This window comes from Calliopsis andreniformis, chromosome 1, assembly GCF_051401765.1.
Source record: "Calliopsis andreniformis isolate RMS-2024a chromosome 1, iyCalAndr_principal, whole genome shotgun sequence".
NCBI lineage: Eukaryota > Metazoa > Arthropoda > Insecta > Hymenoptera > Andrenidae > Calliopsis > Calliopsis andreniformis.
In genome coordinates this window covers 1,190,507-1,213,347 of record NC_135062.1, presented here as the reverse complement: position 1 = coordinate 1,213,347, position 22,841 = coordinate 1,190,507, and the positions used below count along the sequence as shown (strand labels likewise).

At 37.0% G+C, this 22,841-nt stretch overlaps 2 protein-coding genes across 13 annotated transcripts in view; both read left to right on the top strand.

The window, feature by feature from the left end:
• LOC143189077 (uncharacterized) overlaps nucleotides 1-22,841 on the top strand; it is a 407,881-nt gene that overhangs the window by 261,027 nt on the left and 124,013 nt on the right. The window contains exons 10-11 of one of the 12 annotated variants that reach the window (XR_013001548.1): nucleotides 22,146-22,299; nucleotides 22,429-22,564. The exons of 9 other annotated variants lie outside the window; for them this stretch is intronic. Coding sequence is in view for 2 of the 3 variants with exons in the window: in XM_076374943.1 (XP_076231058.1) it covers nucleotides 1,901-1,918 (18 nt within the window). In the remaining variant the exon portion in view is untranslated. Of the gene's footprint in view, nucleotides 1-1,900; nucleotides 2,056-22,145; nucleotides 22,300-22,428; nucleotides 22,565-22,841 lie in introns of those variants that run through there. 2 more of the 12 variants (XM_076375021.1, XM_076374943.1) reach the window with 2 other exon arrangements.
• LOC143180086 (zinc finger MYM-type protein 1-like) lies at nucleotides 6,724-9,378 on the top strand. The gene is made up of 10 exons (XM_076379620.1): nucleotides 6,724-6,745; nucleotides 6,809-6,828; nucleotides 6,876-6,936; nucleotides 6,997-7,267; nucleotides 7,312-8,169; nucleotides 8,213-8,393; nucleotides 8,436-8,631; nucleotides 8,680-8,778; nucleotides 8,911-9,317; nucleotides 9,373-9,378. The coding sequence occupies exons 1-10, from the start codon at nucleotides 6,724-6,726 to the stop codon at nucleotides 9,376-9,378; spliced, it is 2,121 nt and encodes a 706-aa protein (XP_076235735.1).

Below are 22,841 nucleotides of genomic sequence, written 5' to 3'. Positions count from 1 at the left end.
CTAAGGACATGGATTCGAACTTTGCGGAGTACGCTCACGATACCTTAGGACTCTTATGCAGTTTTCGATTAAACGTTACAATATTCTCTCGTTGTTATAATGTTATAGCTCTCATGCGGATGATGATCAGAGATTCACTCTGATCCTTGACTCTATATAATTCCGGATTCAACTTCTCATCCGCGCTGTCGGTTCTTGGTCTTATATTATTACTTGTTGGCAGGGCCGGCGCAAGGCAGTTTCAGCGCGATCGCCGGAACCCGGTTCCGCGTTTTGAGAGGCCCCGCGGTCTACGAAAGTGACCCAATTAAAAAACACCGATTTTGATTAACTTTTTACAGAATGATGATGGTAATATGCAAATATTCGGGTAGTTCGATGATTTCGACTCTTTTAGTGTAACTGGATTCGGTCAGCGTGATGCTCGAATCGCATTGACGGAAGTACGGTTTTATAGTGGGTCATTCACAAAATCGTAACTTAAAGTTCGAATAAACTACATTTACTATGTACATACGTTTTTATCAATCGTTTACTAAATAAAGATTATAACGCACAATAAACCTTTAAATATAAGGAAGAAGACAAGGACAAAAAAATTAAATTAAGCATGTACTTGTATTTTATGGTATTTTTATTTTAAGTTACGGTGTAAAAAGCACAATTCATTCACATTTTCCGGCAGCAATTTGATTCGTGTAGATACGACAGTGCTGCCAGATAACGAAAACAAGCGTTCGCTGACAACTTGCGGTGTCGGTATGGGATGTCGCATATGATTGCATTTCCACCACTCAACGATTTTTATGTTTCTAGGTGTGAAATTATCTGAAAAATACATTTGTATTTCACGATTTTTTGGTGAGTCGAAATCATCTTTAATTTCTGTTTCATTTCCCGATGGTTTATCGAAAAAGTCTGCTGCTTTTGTCTTTATAGTAGTACAGTAATGTAACGTCTAAATTCCAATAGAATTGTATTGCTTTAATTACAATGAGCCAGCCCCATTACCACACCATCATTAAAAATCTTCAACTCAGCGAGACCTGGTCTTATGGACAAAGACAGTGAATCGATGTAGTAAGGGTAAGTAAGAAAGATATAATAGGGCGAGCAGCGGCGACCGACGCCATGCATTTGAAACAAATGCCGCGTATATTACAAAAAACACGCAATTTCAAAAATATTAATGTCTGTAATTTTCATCTTACATTTATAAAAATGCTACCGCTGGATTGATGAAATCCTACCGATAAAAATGAGTCTAAACACTACGTAAATCAGAGGAATTTTTATTATTAATGTCAGTTTATTATGAATCACAAAAATATACACGGCCACACATTTTTGCAATACAATTTTTTCACTTTCTACCTTGTTCAAAATAATAGTCTTTTAGGCTTTGTGCTTGGTATTGCACAATTTTATCATGCTGTTTTGATCAAGCAACGATAATATTGAATGCCTTTTTATATCATCTTCTGTAAATTGAGGCAGAGAACATTCCTCGTCTACTTCTGTTCCTTCTTCTTCTCGTTCTTCTTTTTCTTCTACTTGTACTTCTTCTGTTTCCTCTTCTGCTGCTTCTCCTCTTCTTCTTCCTTTTCTTTCTGCTTCTCTTCACGATTTGATCCATTCTTCTATTTCTGCTGCATTTAATGACGTTTCCAGTAAGTTTCCTGAATTGTTGGCTCTTGTTTCTGGTTCTATGTTATCTGCAATTTGGTTTCCCAGAAGCTGTTTGCACGAATTTTTTATGTCTTTATTTGTAACTTTTTCCCAATATTCATATAAGTTATAAATACGGTCTTTTAAATTATATCCCACATAAAATTCTGTAACACCGCCAGGATATGACGATAAGATATTTTAACTTTTGCAGTAATTCCCTGATCCACAGGTTGAAGCATGGATGTAGTGTTGGGCGAAAGATAAATAATTTCTACATTGCTGTTCTTCATTTGGTCATTAAGAAGAACATGACATCTCCAATTCTCTAACAGCAAAAGCACTTTTCCTGTTATGCTTGACTTTTAATTAGTATTGACGAATTACTGGTAGAAAATAATCATTTACTCATTCTGAAAAAATATTTCTGTCTACCCACGCATTCCGTTGGGCTTTATAAACAATAGGTAAATCAGTCTGACACCGTTTCAATGCACGCTAATTTTCAAATTTAGTAATAAAAAGTGGAGCAAGCTTATGCGTACAGGTTACATTTTCACACACTGCTATTGTAACGCGATCTTGCTTCAGTTTATTATCGTACACTTTCTTTTCTGTTCGATGCACTAATGTTTTCTGAGACAGGCTTTTCCACATTAAGCCTGACTTATCCACATTATATAGGGTGTCCCATAATAAGTGTAACTTCCGAGAAAGGGTGATTTCTGGGGTAATCCTAAGCATCATTTTCCTTAGCGAAAATTTTCTCCCGACCTTCACTAACGAGTTATTAACGAAAAATACCGACCAATCAGAGAGCGTGCATAGCGAACGCTCGGCCGACCAGTGATGGTGCACAAGCTACGCATAGTGTTTACTACTCGCCGTGCTCGAGGCTTGCACCAGAAATTCAAAATGTTTACGTCAATGCTCAATTTCTCCTAAAGTATTGGAGGAAAATTATGAAAATCATCAGGGACACGTTAACTATTGAGACACATATTATAGAATTTCTTCAGATTTTTAAACTAATTATACAAGTTGTACAAAATAAAAAACGAGAAAAAGGAATTTTAAAATGCCGATTTAATAAAGTAATGCCGTACTAAAAAAAAATAAAAAGCAATGTTTTCATAGTTCCTACGGATTTTACGTTATTTTACTGTGTATTAAAACATTGAAAACTGTACAAGAATACTTATTTCATAAAGAATGAACAAAAAATTGGACATATTAGTTGCTGTAATCGGCAAAAAGAACGGAAACATTGATTTTTATGTTTTTGATTATGGCGGAGCAAGGCAAAAAATGTTTAAATAAATTGAGATTAATAATATCACTCTTACTAGAGTAATTACTCGTATTACTATACGAGTAATGAGTATTACTGTACTCGTATTACTATACGAGTAATTACTATTAGTAAAACTCATTCATTCGGAGAGGAATTCACCTGCTGCTTGAACACTTGCTCCATTGGGTCACTGTGCTGATCCCCATCACTGGGGAGTGATGCCCAGGTAGCGTTGATCACAGGTACAACACAACAAGTAGACACCTTGCATTTATAACACTTCGCAGTCACTAACACTGATCACTTCACTAAACGAGCACTTGACCTTTCAATGACCGACAAGCGACTATTCTGAAATGTTCTGCGGCAGTCGATGAGACTTCGGAAAAAATCGTCAATATCGATCGGAATTTCACCGCCGAACTGTTTAATATCTTGTTTTTATTTTCGGAATGCCGCAGAACGATTCAAAATAATCGGTTGTCGGCCATTCAAAGGTCAAGTGTTCGTTTGGTGAAGTGATCAGTGTTAATGACCGCGAAGTGTTGTAAATGTAAGGTGGCTTCTTGTGATGTTGCATACCTGCGATCAGCGCTACCTGGGTGTCATTCCCCAATGATCGGAAGTGGCACAGTGACTCCATGGAGCAATTGTTCAAGCAGCAGGTGAATTCCTCTCCGAATGGGTGAGTTTTACCGATAGTAATTACTCATATTACTAGAATCATACTATTAATCTCAATTTATTTAAATATTTTTTGCTTTGGTCCGTCACAATTAAAAAAATAAAAATCAATGTTTCCGTACTTTTTACCGATTACAGCAACTACCACGTCCAATTTTCGTTCATTCATTGTGAATTAAATATCCTTGTACAGTTTTCGATGTTTTAATGCACAGTAAAATAACGTACGAACCGGAGGGACTACGAAAACACTGCTTTTTATTTCTTTATTATGGCATTACTTTACTAAATCGGCATTTTTAAACTCTTTTACCTAATTTTTTATTTTTTACAACTAGGATAATTAATGTAAAAATCTGAAAAACTCCACAATGTGTTCCAATAGCCTTCGTGTCCTTGTTTTTTTTCATAATTTTTCATCCAATAGTTTAGGAGAAATTGGACAATAACGTAAAGATCTTGAGTTTCTTGTACAAGCCTCGAACACGATGAATAGCAGACGCTCCGCGTAGCTTGTGCCCTGTCGCTGGTCGGCCGAGCGCTCGCTATTCGCGCACTCCGATTGGTCGGGGTTTTTCGTTAATAACGAAATGTTAATAACGATATAGCCAGTAATGAGTTTGCGTCACATTGTTCGTCGTGTCGGCATCTTGCATTAGACAGTGCGTCGTATAATGCGTGAAGAAGGTCTTCGACCTTTTTGAATTCAAAGTGTTCAAGCTCTCCAAAATATTGACTATGATGTTCGAAAACGTTTCTGTCAAGCGATGCTTCGGAAGTTACACCGAAATCAGAATGTTTGAAAAGGTACTATTTTCACCGATAAGAGCTGTTTTTCTAATCACACTTATAAAACATTTCAATCAGGGACGCTTTTCAATCAATGTGTGGGGAGCCATTGTAGGAAACAGAATTATTGGTCCTTTTTATCTTTCAAGTTGTTTAACGAGTGAGAATTACCCTAGGTTTTTATGCTCACGATTGTTGACCAAACTGCGTATTATACCGTGTGAAAGGTGTCGTTTTATTTATTTTATGTACGATGGAGCACCACCAAACTGTAGTCGGCCGATTCGAGACTTTTTAAATCAAATGTTTGGATCAAAATGGATTGGTAATAGACCTACACCAATTATATGGCCTCCGCGATCACTCGATCTAAATCCATTAGATTTTCTCTTATGGGGAGCGGTAAAGGAACAGACATATAGATCGGAGCACGGAATAAGAACTGTGCAGGAATTGAAAATTCGAATAGAGGATGCTTTCCAACATTTACGAATTATACCAAAATTACATTAGCAAATTATAAACAATATTCAAAATGGATGAGAGACGTGTTTGCAAAACAATGGTGCCATATTGAAGCTGGCATTCAAGCTCGACTATTAAGAAATATTAATCAGAATTGATTGGTCCGTTAGCTTAGAAGACGAAATAGAAGATGAACATCTTTCAAGACTTGTAAGGTAATATTCATTATGATCGATTGTTAGATTTCCTCCAAATAGCAAATTGTGAGAGAGTGAGAGATCATCGCAATCTTCCTTAGTTGAGGTTTTCTTTGTTAATTTGAGTTAGTAGTAGGAGCTATCCATTATTTTAACAAGTAATGTTAGCTTAGTGATTAAAAACATAACAGGTTATGGGCCCAGGTACAATTACTGCGCGTGTGAACAATAGTGAGTGTGTAAAATTAAAAATATGACTTTCATAAGCGGTATACAAAGTATTGAGAAATTAACAGACAATAAGTACGAATCCTGGAAGCTGCACATGAGAAGCGTGTTAATATGTAACGAACTATGGCATCACGTTAATGGCACAAATGTGAAAAGTGATCAAAGTGCTGCAGCATGATCTATGAAGGACGAAAAGGCATTGACGTTAATTTTGTTAAGTATATCTAAAAATCAGATAAGTCATGTTAAGAAAGCCGATACATCTAAAGATGCTTGGAATCTGATTAAAGAAATACACCAGTTAAGAGCCTCAATAAGGAAGGCAACTTTATATAAGCAATTGTGTCGTATGAAGAAAGGTACGCACGTGTCAATGACGCAACACATAAGTAACTTTGAGAACAAGTCTGAACAGCTTGAAGAAGCCGGTATAAAAATTTCGCCCGATCTGCTGTCGATAATGCTGCTCAGCTCCTTACCGGTTGAATATGAAAACTTTTGCATCGTAATTGAGGCGCGCGATGAAGTGCACGCTATTGGAAATTTGAAGACGAAATTGATAGAAGAAGAAGCCACACAAAGCGAACGGAATTATAACGGACCATATTGTGAAGTGAGTACTAACAACACCGCATTTTTAACAAAGGACGTTAGCGTAACTAGGGGGGCCAGGGTGGGCTGGGCACCCTCCAGAAATGATCGAATAACGTTCTACGTTGATCGCGGCTCGCGCGACTCTCAATGGGCTACTAGACAAAAGACAAAAGAATAACGCTCACGCAATGAACTGCAGTTCGCGACGACAGAGATCTTTCCCGTAGTCTGTGAATATAGAACGTTTTAGAATGCTCCCTAGTTTACAATTAGTACATAACAAAAACAGTGAAATAACAGAATAAAAAGTGTGTAACATTTAATCTGTTTTATAAGAAATATAAATATCAGAATATTAGTTCAATCGGCAACAAAATGTGAGTAATGTTTGATTCAAAAATTATACACCTACAATATCTTTATCTTTTTGCACTGATGTCATTTAAGAAAACAAACTTGACCTTTTGAGCATTCTGTATGCGTCTACTTGAAGAAATATTAATCATATCGAATCATTTTCCCTCGAAAACCATTCAACTTTTGGCTGCAATTTTTTCCGATATACAATTAATAATTTCAAAAATATTTCAGCTTTCAGCCTGAGACGAGTTAATCTGTACATACAATACATATATACATACATATATACGTACATATACAACCTCTACAACAATTTTCTCGACATACCTAAGCGGTAAACATTTTCTGTGATATTCCAAACATTGTATCCCATAAGTTTGTATTTCACGTGCATAAATACCTACATACCAGAGTGGTACACAAATCAACTAACAACTAAAAATGACTAATAGTCTGATTGATCGTTAGTCAGAACTAAATAGTCATTGGTATAAACTTTTTGATTTACTACTATGAAATCAAAAAGTTATTACCAATGACTATTTGGTTATGACTAACGATCAATCAGACTATTAGTCATTTTTAATTGTTAGTTGATTTGTGCCCTACTCTACTACATACTACTTGTTACTGTGATTGCTATTTATTATTGTTGTCGATAAATTACGTTCTCCTTACTGGACAAATTTAATGATTTTTGTTCCACCACCTTAGATTACAAAATGAAGAAATTCAAAGACACAAAATCCTACTTTAAAACTATGGGTAGTCGATCTGAAGAAACAACTAATGATGCTGAGGCAATCAACAGAAGGAAAACACGTATTAATACACGTCCCGATTTCGATACACCATTAACAGTGTCAGCAGTACACGTAATCTGCTCAGATGAAAAATTTGAAACCGAACTTAGAATTAATAAGGAACAAGAATACGTAAATCCACTACCCAATCTTGTCTACCATCAACATCAGCAGTTAGCACGGTTGTTTCAGGCGAAGAAATTGGAACCACAATTATTGAGAGAAGAAATCTTGGCACTCTCGAGACCGATCCAATACAACCTCGAATAAATTTTCCAAAAAGTAAACTAGGGGATAGACAGCGATCATTTTCATCAAAATACTATGACACATACAGCTGGCTTGAATATAGCGTAAAAGAAGACAAAGTCTATTCCTTCGTGTGTAGACATTTCCTCAAAGTTACCATACGGGATCAAATTGAAAAGTTTATTAGCAGCGGATTTAACAATTGGAAAAAACTGAAAGAAGCGCTACAAAAACATGATCAATCATCCCTCCATATCCAGTCTACTCAAATGTTTATATGTTATAAGCAGTCTGTTGCATCTGGAAGTATACATGAAAAACTTGTAATGCAACATACAGAAGAAGTAGGTCAGAATAGAGACTATTTGGTCAAGCTTACAGACATTATATTATGCTTGGTACGTCAGGGATTACCTTTGAGGGGTCATTGTGAAGATCCGACTTCTAAAAACAGGGATAATTTTTTGGAAATTAGTGAGCTCTTTGCGAAATATAATGAACATTTTTCAAAGCATTTGGAACAACATACGAACTATTATAGTCCTAAAATACAAAATGAAATCATTGATATCATAGCTCAGCTCATTCTACAGGAAATAATAAAAGAGGTGAAGGGTTGTGAGTTTTTTTCTTTAATTCATCTATTTTTTGTAGATGAAGCTAGGTGTTATAAAGAAGAGCAATTGTCGGTCACCATTAGATATGTCAAGAACCTGGATGTTGAAAAACGCTTTATTGGTTTCATAAACTGTTCCACGTCCAGAGATGCTACAGGATTAGCAGAAATAATTTGCACTGATCGAAGAATCGCACCCTCAAGCAATTTATATTCATTGTTTAGCACATAAACTGAAGTTAGTTGTCGTCGATTAGTGCAGAAAAGTTTCATCAGCAACTGCCTTTTTCAATACTCTTGAAGCTTTGTATATCCATTTCTCGCAACCCGGTAATCATGCGCGTCTTTTGAAAGTTCACGCGTCTCTTGGTATAAAATCTGGTCGCCAAATGGGAAGCTGGAGTAATACAAGATACAGCTGTCGTTATGAAAATTGCAAAGCTGCAAAAAAGCTTAAAACAGCTTTGTAAAAGAAAATCGACCAGGCTCAAAATAAGAACTCAGTGGAAGCCCTTGGTATACTGACTTACATCACGAAACCAGATTTTTTTATTTGTTTATTTGTGTTCCAATCAGTATTGTCAATAATGAATGTATTGAGCAAATACTTCCAAAGTAAAAGTGCAACTCTGGGTCAGGCAACTGATATAATAACAGGCATTATAACTAGTTTTGAGGAGAGTAGACACCAATTCGATAGCCTTTAGAATGAAATTGAAAAATTCGCAGAAGAACACGAAATTTCTCTAGAACCCACTCTAGTTTCGAGAAGAAGACGAAACCCGGAGGGAATAAATGACTTCGTTATAGAGTCAACTCTAGGCAAAGGTAATCTAGTAGACATACCATCAGATACACAACCTTCCGAATATTGAAAAATAAATATTTATTTTCAAGTGATGGACAATATGATCAGTAATTTGAAAAATAGATTCGAAAATCTACCTTTGGTGCAATCAGTTGACGCATTTATAAAGTTGGTCCTGGAACATGGAGAGCTTTTCGTAGCAAATTATAAACCTATTTTAAATATAGACATTCCTACCTTACAGGCTGAAATAGTAATAGTAAAAAATATGTTGAAAAAGAAAAACTTCGAAATAAATTTAGAAACACTAAAAAACGAAATTAATAAAGATTATTGTCCCAATTTATACAAGTTGCTACAAGTAGCTATTAGCCTTCCTGTAAGTTCGGCTGGCTGTGAAAGGAGCTTCTCGACTATGCGTCGCATTAAAAACTGGTTAAGAACGATTATGCTTCAGGAGAGATCTTCGAATATGGTACTCCTGAACATCGAAAATGAAATAGATAAAACCAAAATAACAGCACAACAAGTGCTAAATATTTTTTCAAAAAAAAAACTCGTAAATTAAAGCTTACATAATCTTAAATTATGTAATTATATATTATGTGTGTTAGCATTAAATAAACATGAAGATGAATATTTTAAAATGTGTATGTACCTTTAATTTGTAAACGCACGTATATAGTTTAGTATAAGTCTAGATTCGCTACAGCGACCTGGCCCCCCCTAGACCAAAATCCTAGTTACGCCAGTGACAAAGGGGAAACATCGTCACAACAAAAACAAAAGACCAAATACGAAAGGACAGGAAATTAAACCCACCGAGCGTAAGTTTACATTTAAATATTACAACTGTGGAAAATTAGGACATAAAGCTTATGAATACAAATTAAAATTGAGAAAGCCACATTCGAGTAAAAGTGAAGATGCCATGTCCGCTATGGTTTTAAATATTGAGTCCGTAGAGTCAAATTTCTGGTGCTTAGACAGCGATGCTACAAAGCACATGTGTTTAATTCATTAAACAACGGCGTATGCAATGATGTTTATACTGCTGCCGAACATCATATAAAGTCGGTTGGCATAGAGGAAGTAAAAGTGAATATAAAATTAAATCAGAGAACCGCAAACAATGTCAAGCTACAAAACACAATGTACGTACCACAACTGCGAACAAATCTATTTTCGGTTTCACATATTACAGATTACGGTTACACTGTAACATTTCATAAAAATGAAGCTGTAGTAAAGCGTACAGATGGATCAACAGCGCTGGTGGCTCATAAACGAGGACAATTATATGTGGTGGACGAGGTAAAACAGCAGGCCATGATGAGTCAAAAATACAAGGATGATAACATAATGAGATGGCACCAGAGGTATGAACACCTTAATATCAATGATTTGAGGAAGCTTGCTGCTCGAGACATGGTTGCTGGGATGCAGCTAGATACAAATACGGGTAACTTTGAATGCGAGATATGTGAGAGATGTAAAATACATCAACAACCATACAAATATTCTGGTCATACAGTAAATGAGACTCTATGTTTAGTCCACTCTGACATATGTGGTCCATTTAACGTTCAATCACTTGGAGGAGCCAAATACTTTGTCACCTTCATCGATAACACTGTTCAACACGGGTCTGATTTTGTAAACGTGAATAAACATTTCTTATAGATTTCGACGTGCTGATTACGAATCTGCAAACCGTTTCTTTCCAGAACGTACAGTTTTTGAAAAAATCAATTTTGAAAAAACTGACAGATTTTCAACTTTGGGATTTTTTTCTGCTTTTACCGTAGTAGTTATTTAGTTGCTCTTTACACGAAATGATTCTGTGGACTCTCCCGAATAAAATAATAGAAATAGTTATTAGATTATAAACATCGAAATAGGTTTAAATAACAATTAAAGTGAAAAGGACACCCAAAACGCACCCATTTTTGCTGATATTTTTCACTTTATTTTAAAAAGTAAGGGTCTAGGAGAAAATTTGACTATACCACGCGATAGAGCAAACCTTTCTACTAAGGAAAGCATCAAGCGAATGTTCAAAATTATTTTTGTTTTCAATATAGAAATAAAATAGTTTGGCGAAACGCGCGGCGGCGACAGTGGTACTCAATGACGGCGACGCGCGCCGGTGGACGCCTCGCCTATCGCCTGCCGTTCCGCGGACCCTATACACATTGACGTCATTGAGTACCACTGTCGCCGCCGCGCGTTTCGCCAAACTATTTTATTTCTATATTGAAAACAAAAATAATTTTGGACATTCGCCTGATGCTTTCCTTAGTAGAAAGGTTTGCTCTATCGCGTGGTATAGTCAAATTTTCTCCTAGACCCTTACTTTTTAAAATAAAGTGAAAAATATCAGCAAAAATGGGTGCGTTTTGGGTGTCCTTTTCACTTTAATTGTTATTTAAACCTATTTCGATGTTTATAATCTAATAACTATTTCTATTATTTTATTCGGGAGAGTCCACAGAATCATTTCGTGTAAAGAGCAACTAAATAACTACTACGGTAAAAGCAGAAAAAAATCCCAAAGTTGAAAATTTGTCATTTTTTTCAAAATTGATTTTTTCAAAAACTGTACGTTCTGGAAAGAAACGGTTTGCAGATTCGTAATCAGCGCGTCGAAATTTATAAGAAATGTTTATTCACGCTTACAAAATCGAAAAAAAGTCAAAATTTGTCGAACAGTGTAATCATACCAGACACATTGAAGTAGCGATGCTGCGAAGTCGTGCTGACGTGTCGACAGCCTTTAAGAGTTACAAACGTTGCGTGGAAAAGGAAACAGGATATTGTATAAAGCGGCTTCGAAAGGACAATGCAAAGGAATACCTTGCGAAAGATTTCACAAAATTCTTGAAAAACGAAGGTATTGGTAGAAAATTGAGCGTGGAGTATACGCCTCAAATTACCAATGAGTTTGTGAGGCGAAGCATTAAATACGGATGTGTATCTAAGGAACCGCTGCCCAACTAAGATTTTGAATGGCAAGACATCCTTTGAAATGAGGACGAAGAAGAAACCATATGTAGGTTACATGCGGATAATAAGTAGCAAAGTGACAGCGTTAGAAAAAGGAGGCAAACGAAGTAAATTAGAGCCAAAGAGTAATACATATACATTAGTTGGTTATTCCAGCGAATCTAAAGCCTATGGAGTATGGCGGCCAAATACAAAAACAATGATTAAAGCGAGAAATGTTCGATTTATAGAAGACATTAAGCAAATTAACGATACCACAAATAAATCGTTTACGTACCTATCAAGTGTCATGGAAAATGAGATAGAAGATCCAAAATGTGTACAGACGTTTGAGGAATCCATCAACAATCGTCACAACGAAGAGGCGGAAGAATGATCGGCAAATGAAGAAGAGATAGAAAATGTACAAGTCGAAACTCCGCAGAGAGGACCAGGACGTTCGAGAAAAATAACGACAGGAAAACTCAGTCGTCCAAGAAAGGTATACTAACTAAGGTTCGAGATTTCAAGTGAACCGAGTGAGATATCCGAGTACCCGGGTACCCATGAGATACCCGGGTATACTAAAATTACTCGTATAACCCGGGTATCTCACGGGTACCCGAAGCAAGAGATAGATAAGAATCTCGTGCTGAATTAAGCCGAGTTGAGCCGAATTGAGCCGATTGCTTTGCAGTAGTTTTAGACTCATTGACATTGTCAATACTCTTCACATTTATGTTTAATTCCTCGTACAGTACTTAAAATCAAAGTGAATATAAATGTTAAGTTGGCCATAAAAATATTGTTTAGTTGTTTTCTATTATTTTCAAAGCAGATGACATTTATTAATTCTCACCTTACAGCTTTCGTTTTGTTTCTATATTTATCAGGACTTATCATTAAGACACTATCTAACTTAACGTGTGTGCAAAAATAGATAAATTGTCATTCAATCATAAATCAAATGTGATAAAAAATATTCAACAAAACTAATTCTTGCATTGTATGTGACATCTTTCAATTTATATATCTATTTACATATATGTACACAATCTATATTTTAAACATTTCTGTTTTGATATAAAAATACTAATAAATTCACATTTTCAGGTGATAAGCAAGAGCGCTTGTCATTTACAATATTCTCAGCTGTGGAAAAACAACGCTCTGAACTAGCAGATGTAGCTGGAATACTTAAATAAGCTTTTGCTAGATTTGATAATTTTTTATATTTAAATGTATTATATTTCCACCAGAAAAGAGGGTTTAAATTATGATGTATTTCTTTTTACTTCAAAACGAAGATTCAATTCTAGTTCATTCGAGTTCGGTACAATTCGGCTCAGTTCTGTTCACTTCGGTTCATTCCGATTCGATTCGGTTCAACTCGGCTTAATTCGGCACAACAGTCTTGTCCGTCTCGTGTGTCTGGTACCCGTGAGATACCCGGGCAGCACGGGTAATTTTGATATATTCGGGTATCATGGGTAATTTTGATATATCCGGGTATCTCACCCGAGTAGCCGGGTACCCGAGTATCTCACAATCAATAGCTCTAATACCAACAACGACCACAAGAATTTACAAACTTGTCGCTTACGGACCCATCAGACGTGACTGACGCAATGAATCGAGATGACAGACAATTGTGACTAGAAGCGATGAAATTAGAATACAAAACGTTGATGGAAAATCAAACGTGGAAATTAGTACCACGATCGACAAATAAGAAAGTCCTCAGCAACAGATGAGTTTTCACAGTAAAAAGAAAACAAGACGGAACCATAGACCGATACAAGACCAGGCTTGTTGTACGTGGACATACACAAGAAAAAGGAATAGATTATGAGGAAGTATTTGCGCCTGTAGCGTGTTACGAAACCATTCGAACATTTTTAGCTACGGTTATATTAGAGGAGATGCATGTTCACCAAGCAGACGTGATCTCGGCGTACGTACAAGGAGATTTCCATGATGAGTTGTACGGGTCATTCCACGCGAAATCGGGCACGTTTCGGAGCAAGTTCTTGTAATTTGCTCAAATTTGAATATGTTGTAGTCTTTAACGATATTTAAACGTACCCCAAAGCATTTTTCAAAATTTTGAAAATTGTCGTTTTTACAGCTGTTTGAAGTTAAGTGCTACCTTTTTTTTAAAAAATTATAGCTATTGAACTAGTAAGCAGATGGAGATGAGCTTTACGGTGCTTATAGAGAAAATATTGAAGTTTGTAAACAAAATTATTTCATTTAAAAGAAATTGTTTTTTAATCATCTTTTTTGCAATTATTTTAAACAAATGCAGGTTTTTAAGATGATGCGCGATTTTAAAAATCTGAAAAAAAAGGAGAATATAGTTTGATCCTTCCCCTTGATGGAAAAACTTTCAAAAAGATGGACATTTTAAAATTGGCCCTGTGAAAATTGCTGAAAGTTGACACTGCGTCGAGTAGCACTGCTGTGGCGGGCGCGTCGTCGCTGGCAGCCTACTTGACTCCAGCGGGCGAACGTGCGTTATTATTTGCAATCAAGGCGACTTCACCCAAAATTATTCTACATTATTTCCGAGCATTTGCAAGGTTTAATGCAATCAATAAATATTGGTAACTCAATCTTCGTCTTATTCTTGAAAACATAAATATAATCTCTTAAATCCTAGCTTTCATTTTGAAGATTTTGGTATTAATGCAGAATGGCACTTTTTTGCAACTTCACATGGCAAAAATGAATGTGAACTTGTCAATAAGTATCATTGACAAAGAGTGAGTTACCAATATTTGCCGCCTTGATCGCAAATAATAACGCACGTTCGTCCGCTGGAGTCGAGTAGGCTGCTAGCGACGACATGCCCGCCACAGCAGTGCGACTCGACGCAGCGTCAACTTTCGGCAATTTTCACAGGGCCAATTTTAAAATGTCCATCTTTTTGAAAGTTTGTCCATCAAGGGGAAGGATCAAACTATATTCTCCTTTTTTTTCAGATTTTTAAAATCGCGCATCATATTAAAAACCTGCATTTGTTTAAAATAATTGCAAAAAAGATGATTAAAAAACAATTTTTTTTAAATGAAATAATTTTTTTTACAAACTTCAATATTTTTTCTATAAGCACCGTAAAGCTCATCTCCATCCGCTTATTAGTTCAATAGCTATAATTTTTTAAAAAAAAGGTAGCATTTAACTTCAAACAGCTGTAAAAACGACAATTTTCAAAATTTTGAAAAATGCTTTGGGGTACGTTTAAATATCGTTAAAGACTACAACATATTCAAATTTGAGCAAATTACAAGAACTTGCTCCGAAACGTGCCCGATTTCGCGTGGAATGACCCGTACATGAATCAACCAGAATTGTTTGTTGTACATGGACAAGAAGACAAAGTGTGCAAATTGTGTAAACCCTTATATGGTCTGAAACAAGCTGGCCGTGAATGGTACTGTAAACTAAATGATTTCTTATTAACTATAGGATTTAAAAGTAACGGAGCAGACCCATGCGTATACGTACGCGATAAATAATAAAGTTATCTGAATAATCTACGTAGATAACTTCATAATAGGTTCTAAAAATATCAAAGAATTAGTAAAAATAAAGACGATACTAATGAACAAATTTAAAATCAATGATTTGGGACCAATAAGCAATATATTGGGAATAAACATAGACAAAAACGTAGCAACTGGTAGCATGAGACTGTCGCAACGGAGATACATTGATGAACTGTTGAACAAATTCAACATGGAAAATGCCAAATCAACAACTACGCCTATCGAATATAATCAAAAACTTTCAAAGAATGGAAGACCTGCAACCGAAACTGAACGGAGGCGAAATGAAGGAAAAACCATACAGGGAACTAATATGTGGAATTATCTATTTGGCGAACACGACGAGACCAGAGATTTGAGGCTTTCACGGCTCGGCATCGTACAATTCTCATTGCTGAAGTTTTCGGGTGTAAGCCGTGTCCGGTAGGAAAAGATTTCAGTTTCAGTGTGTCTTTCGATCCCCTGAAGAAGCCAGCTGTAATGCTAGCGAAACGTCGGGAAATCTCTTTCTACTGAACACGGCTTACATCCGAAAGCTTCAGCAATGAGAAATGTACGACGAGACCAGACTTGGCATTTACCGCCGATGCATTGAGCCGATTCTGCTCGGATCCAGGTAAGATGCATTGGATAATAGCTAAACGTGTGTTACGTTATTTGCAGGGTACTAGAGATTATGGAATTACAAAGGGACAGATGAATTAAGAACGTATGTAGACTTCGATTGAGCTGGAGATGTAGATGACCGAAAGTCGTGTTCTGGATATGTCATTATGTTGGCCGGTGAACCAGTTTGTTAGAATTCAAAGAAATAGAGGTCGGTGGCTCTATCAACCATGGAGGCCGAATACATGGCACTTTCTGAAGTCACTAAAGAAATAATGTATCTTAAAAGATTGTTAAAGCTTATGATAGTTGTATAAAAGGGCCAATTGTGATATATTGCGATAACCAGAGCGCTATACATTTAAGTAAGAACGCAACATACCAAAATAAAAGCAAACATATAGACATAAAAATGATCGCTGATATATTTACAAAGGCGTTATCTAGAATTAAGCACGATAAATGTATTGGGCTACTAAGTTTAAGACAACGTAATTCGTGTTTGATAATGACGAGTGCGTCCGTGTGTGTTATGCTTGCAATGATAGACGGGGTGTGAGAGAGTGAGAGATCATCGCATGCTAGTAACTTAATTTAAGTTAGTACTTAAGTAACTTAATTTAGTAACTTAGTAACTTAACTTTTAGTAATTTAGTAACTTAATTTAAGTTAGTACTTAAATTAAGTACTAAATAAATTAAGTACTAAATTAATTTAAGTTAGTACTTAAATTAAGTTAAGTTAGTACTTAAATTAAGTAAAAATTATTTATTTGTATAAGTTAGTACTTAAATTAAGTAAGTTAGTACTTAAATTAAGCACAAACAAACAACAATACTAACTACTTGCTTTATTAGACGTGTGAATAATTCTGTAGAAAATAAGTAATACTAATGATGAGACTCAACTATTATTTCTTATGAGAACGGTTGAGTTGTGATCCATGATTCCTTTGACACTTTCTATCCCCATGATGTGTAGAATACAACGCAATAAAAAAGACTTTGGTCTTAAAATTCAAGGTCAAGGAGAAATTTGCGGCAGATATTTTTTTTGACAGATCATCATCGATCCGAAAATGTAGGATGCGCCTATGACTGCCAAGACCAAACATTTATTTACACCCTGTACTTGCCCTTATTTAATTTCAATACTGTTATAGCTCGTGTTAGGCACACGTGCGTTCAGTCGCAAAACCGTGGAGCTAAATATCTTCGCGCCCATTTAGCGAATTCCAGAAGAGTCGGCAAAATGTAACGGCTACGCCCCCCCTCTACCCCGTGATGCTTCCAAAAAATAGCGCGGAGCATGGCGTGGCGCACTTAGGCGTAGCCCCTCTACCGATACACACGCCGACAGTACCAGAATTAACTAGCGTTTGAATAAAAGTAGTAATGTTGACGGCGAGTTTCAACTCTTTAACCTGTCCAAGGACTCAAAAACCCTATCTCCTTCTCACCTGACGGCGATCTGAGGTAAAGCACGCTAGCTCTCGCGAGCAGACGGGAGAGTGGCAACAATACATTGTAAGATCAGAATAACTACGATTTCTGAAAAATATACTTAGTGTATATTTGTACACTGACAGTGTTTTTGTTTAGATTACTACATACATGATAACGGCGCCACTTATTATTACAATCGTTAGACTGTGTGGATATATTATGTTTAGTGAGAATGTATCTTTCCTGGTCCTTAATGTTTCTGTTTCGTGTTCTAATTTGTCCTGTACGTGTGAGATCTCTACCGCGTTCTAAAGTATTTTGTGTAATGGTACTTAAGTATAAAGCTCCTTATTAATTTCGTGCAATAACAAGTTGTTTGGCAATGTTAAGTTATACGGAGTGTTTCTGTTATCCTGCACATCCTAATAGCTTCATTATTTCTACTGATACAAAAAACTATGTCAGAGAAGTTTTCTTGGATTCCAAGCTGAGAATATTATAATCCATGCTTTTTTCTCTGAAGGTCACATTTTTCCGAATTTTGAAGTTCAAAAACGACTGTTTTGGATTTTGTAGTATTACGGTTAAATCTCAACCGGGTAAACACGTGTAATCTGCGTAGTGCGGTCGCATTGGTCGGCGGAATGTTTTCTGCTCAAACGCTACGCGCGTTAACAGTACATTCGACAATGAAGTAGAGCGGTTACTTCACCCTCGACGATAGATTAATTATTGTGGATACGTTTTTGTCTAGTCCTATACAGGCCCCGTAGTGGATGCCTGTTTGAGGGAGAGTGGAGGCTTGTTTGAAGGTCTGACTATTAAATAGACTGTATTGCGTTTGCAATATTAAGATAGATGAATATATTCTGATGATAAACACATTTTAAAAGAACATTAAGCAGGAGAGTCAAGTAAAACAAAAAAAAAATTACAATCGTAAGAGAAATGGAAAAAATGTACAATGAGAGACTCACCAATCTACTGGTAACTTCTTATACAAATTTTATATGTTTCCTTGAATTACTTGGTCTTTATCCGATTTCCAAAAACCTGGTGTACTATAGATAACTAGAATATACCTGGAAAACTTTTATAAGCTAATTTTGAGTCCATATTCTTACATACTCACATTCACTCGCACAATAGTGATTCCTGATATGTATAAAATGTAAAATTAAGAGGATAATAATACAAAGGAGAAAGATTATAATTTTACTAATGAGGCAGTATTTCGGCAAGGATTTGAGAAATATTCGCAAAACTTTGTTTAAATGTAATCGTTCATGTGGAAATAACGGGAACGAATGCAATCAACAAGGGATTCCCCATAACACTGTATCTTGTTGTTGCATCCGTTGTGAATGGCAAATTTTATTATTATTACCTTTATTGGAGAACCACTGGGCATCCAGAGATTCTATGTATTACGATTCTACGGTTGCTGCAACGGCAGCTCGTTGCAGGATTCTAGAGACGTTTGCGACTTACTTTATGCTAACGCCAAATATCGGGTGGCGACCAACCGTCGCGACGACGATAATTCCTCGTGGGAAAGGAAAAGAAGAAAAAAAAAAAAAAAAAATGTAATCGTTACGGAACGTAACACACGACCGATATCAGTTGTTCCAAAAGAACGCCTGAGATCGCGTTGTGACGTCAGAGTAGCAGAGGGAGAGAAAGAGAGAGAGAGAGAGAGAGAGAGAGAGAGAGAGAGGAGAGGGAGAGGAGAGGGAGAGGGAGAGGGAGAGGGAGAGGGAGAGGAGAGGAGAGGGAGAGGGAGAGGAGAGGGAGAGGGAGGAGGGAGAGGGAGAGGGAGAGGGAGAGGGAGAGGGAGAGGAGAGGGAGAGGGAGAGGGAGAGGGAGAGGGAGAGGGAGAGGGAGAGGAGAGGGAGAGGGAGAGGGAGAGGGAGAGGGAGAGGGAGAGGGGAGAGGGAGAGGAGGAGAGGGAGAGGGAGAGGGAGAGGAGAGGGAGAGGGAGAGGGAGAGGGAGAGGGAGAGGGAGAGGGAGAGGAGAGGGAGAGGAGAGGGAGAGGGAGAGGAGAGGAGAGGAGGGAGAGGGAGAGGGAGAGGGAGAGAATCTGCTGGAACGATAGAGAAAGAAATGAGAGAAGACAGCGAGAGCTGCGTAGCAGGTAATTAGTAAACAAGAGTGATCAGTAGCACCTCATCAAAGCAGATCGAACACCGAATCTCTTTGACAAAAATAGGAGCGCTGTTCTGTTGATGGCATTCCTATGTCTCACGATCTGATCATTCGACACGCTGGGAATCGATGAACACACTTTGATTCTCCGAGACTGCTATTCGGCTTCAGAGACCACTCCTTGGTTGGACTACTGGTTAGCGGTATGCTCACCAAATAACGTTAACGTGAGCTGGTCTTAGACTCTTCCGTTGTACGAGCTCTACCATCTCGTCTAGTAGCGCGAGGGTCGTGTAACGAATAAATGCACACGTGTGAGGTGAACGCAGAGTCGTAAAGTGTCTGTGAGATAGGCTTAATGTCTACTTAACGTTATTAACTCTACTTGACGTCGTTAAGTAGAGTGTGAGTTTAATGACGAAACTTACAGGACAGTACCCAAATACCCAGTTAAATCTATAGCCAAGTTCCACTCTGATAAAACAGGCTCAATTATCAGACCACATCCAGAAATCCATCCTTCCCAAAGTACCTAAAGCACCCAGACTCTAAGGACTACCAAAAATTCACAAACCGTACATCCCATTAAGACCCACAGTACGCACTATTGGATCGCCCACATACAACTTCGCCAAATTCCTCGCTTCCGTCCTCAAAACCCTTACGGGGAACACGAACAGATACATACTCAATTCCACTCACTTCATCCAGAAGTTAGAAAACATCAGGACTCAACCGGGTGATATTCGTATCAACTTTGATGTATAAACTCTCTTCACTAACGTTTCCATCAATGACAGTACGAATATCATCAAGAACAAGATTCCCAATAACCTGGTCCTTCTGTTCCACCACTGCCTCATCTCCACCTATTTCCTCTTCCAAAGAACATACTGTGGACAAGTGTCGGGAGCAGCAATGGGATCTCCCATCTCGCCTATCATAGCGGACATCTTCATGGAGCACCTAGAAGATCAAATTCTTAAAGAGGCCCTACTAAAACCATCACATTGGTTCAGATATATTGATAACGCCTTCATGTTATGGAGTCACGGAATAAACCAACTTTCTACATCCCAGCATATATTTCATCATGGAAACAGAATCCGAACATCATGCACTTATTTTCCTCGATGTACTTCTAACTAGGAAACCGAACAATTCTCTAGGAAATCAGGTATACAGAAAACCTACACACAGTAACAGATACCTACACGCCTCCTCTTACCACCACCCACCACAAAAGAACTCAGTAATCAACTCCTTAATGCTCCGAGCTATGAACATAGTGAAAAGAAAGACACGCCCCAGGAACTTCAACACATCGCAACAAGTCTACAGCAAGATGGTTTCTCCAAATAAAATAAACCGCACCATGAACAGGATCATGAACCCACCGAACAAACAACACACACCAGACAATAGTGACAAACAGAACACCATCTTCTTCCTGTACATACAAGGCGCAACTGACCGAATATGCAGAATTCTCAGGAAACATAACATAAAAACCATCTTCACCACACATGTCAAGATTGATTAAGTGCTCACCTCCCCCAAAGACTCTCAACTGCAGTTTTCATTGGCAGGAGTATATAAAATACCTTGCTCATGGGGTAAAGTGTACGTTGACGAAACTGTTATATATATATATAACTGTATATATATATATATATATATATATATATATATTAACGGTTTACACTCGAACGCTTCAACAGTGAGAACTGTATGACGCCGGGCCGTGAAAGCCTCAAATCTCTATTTTGGTTATGTTTTAATGTTTTTTCTAAATGATGTAAGTGATTTAATGTACTGTTTGTTATCTGTATTTACTCTTCCATTGCTGCTTTGAGTGCTTTCTATCCTCGATTTCAGTTTCATATGTAGAAATTAATCCTTTCCACGTCGTCGGCATTAATTGTGCCAAAAAGTGTTTTTGGTAGAGTGCCTCTTCCGTCTATTAGACCTCTAGTTTTGTCTTTCCTCGTTCATATTTCTGTTATGTGTTTTAAATTATTTTTAATTTTCACCATTCGCTTTTTTAACGATTTTCAAGTGTTTATTACATGTAGTTCTTATTTCGAGTAGTTTGCTTTCATATATATAAATGTTATTTGTAGGACGTATCGATAAATTGGTCGTACCTGGTTTCTAAGTGTTTGGTGTCTAGCCGTATGATTACTTTCCAAGTGTCCGTAATGATTATTATAAAAGATATTATAAAAAATAATTATAAAAGATGCTTGGTATGTCTGCCTGCATTTTGATTTTTATCGGTAGATCTTCGCTAGTGATCGCTGCTTCAGTAAGCCCTCATACCAAGAGAAGTCTAAAATGAATTTTGTTGAATTGCGAAATGTTACCTGTAAAAGGAGTTGCTTTTTCACGGGGCGATTATTCGTTGAAAGTTTTTTCAAAGAGAAATTTTTCACCATGTTCTCATGTACATTGTCGCACTGCTATGTGTGCGGGGTGAGTAGACGTATTCTGCGTTATTCGTAGTGTATTTTTCTCTTTCCCCCTTTTATGTATACACTTTTCATTAATAATACTGTTACTTAGTTTATTGTGTTTACATGTATTTTTTTTCATTTGCGTATGCGTGCTATTATCTTCAGTATTTTCTTTTACTCATGTGTGTATTGCTATAGCATCCCTAGACAATTTTGAAATTGGCCAAGAGCAGTGTACTGAAATTTTATGGCTGCGGTCCTGCTGCCAGTGGATACGTGCCACCTACCACCGGATTAGGCTACCCCCGAGATTCTTGGCCTGATGACCCTTTTTTGGGAGGAACTGCATGCCGTAAGTGTTCCTCTTACTATTATACTTTTACTTTTGTTTACTTTACTTAGTTTTGTTCTCGTAATTTATTGTTCTTACTGTTTTACTTGGTATTATTTTAATGTGTGTTTATTCTTTTGTTTGTTTTAGGACTGGGAGAAGTAGGAGTGACGTATTGTGGAACCTTTTACTTCCATCTGCCTTTTTTTTTTTTTTTAAATATACAGGATGTAACATTTATAGGTTTCAATATTTTAAGGGGTGGTAGATTATTTCAATTAGATCATAAAATGTCCTATAACATAATGTCTTATCTGCTTTCGTTTTGCAGTAATAATGCTTTAAAGGTAGCACTATGTTCTGAAACGAAAAGTAGCTCGTGCATATTGGACAGGCAAACACATTAAAAGAGTTCGTTGACTTAGAGAATTTTGTTGCTAGAGGAAAGTTGTGTTTGTTTCGGAAGGCCTTGAATACGTGTTAAGGCCATCATAGACACATGTCCTTCGATGGGATTGTTATTGTATACGGTCCCTGCTCTGCCAATCACTGGGTCAGTCTTA

Excerpts from the sequence above, each read along its gene's own strand:
- LOC143180086 (XM_076379620.1), top strand. The coding sequence starts at position 6,724 with ATGACTAATAGTCTGATTGATC. Across the intron at positions 6,746-6,808 it reads GACTAATAGTCTGATTGATC|TTATTACCAATGACTATTTG; the intron begins GTTAGTCAGAAC and ends GAAATCAAAAAG. Across the intron at positions 8,779-8,910 it reads AGAGTCAACTCTAGGCAAAG|TTGACGCATTTATAAAGTTG; the intron begins GTAATCTAGTAG and ends TGGTGCAATCAG.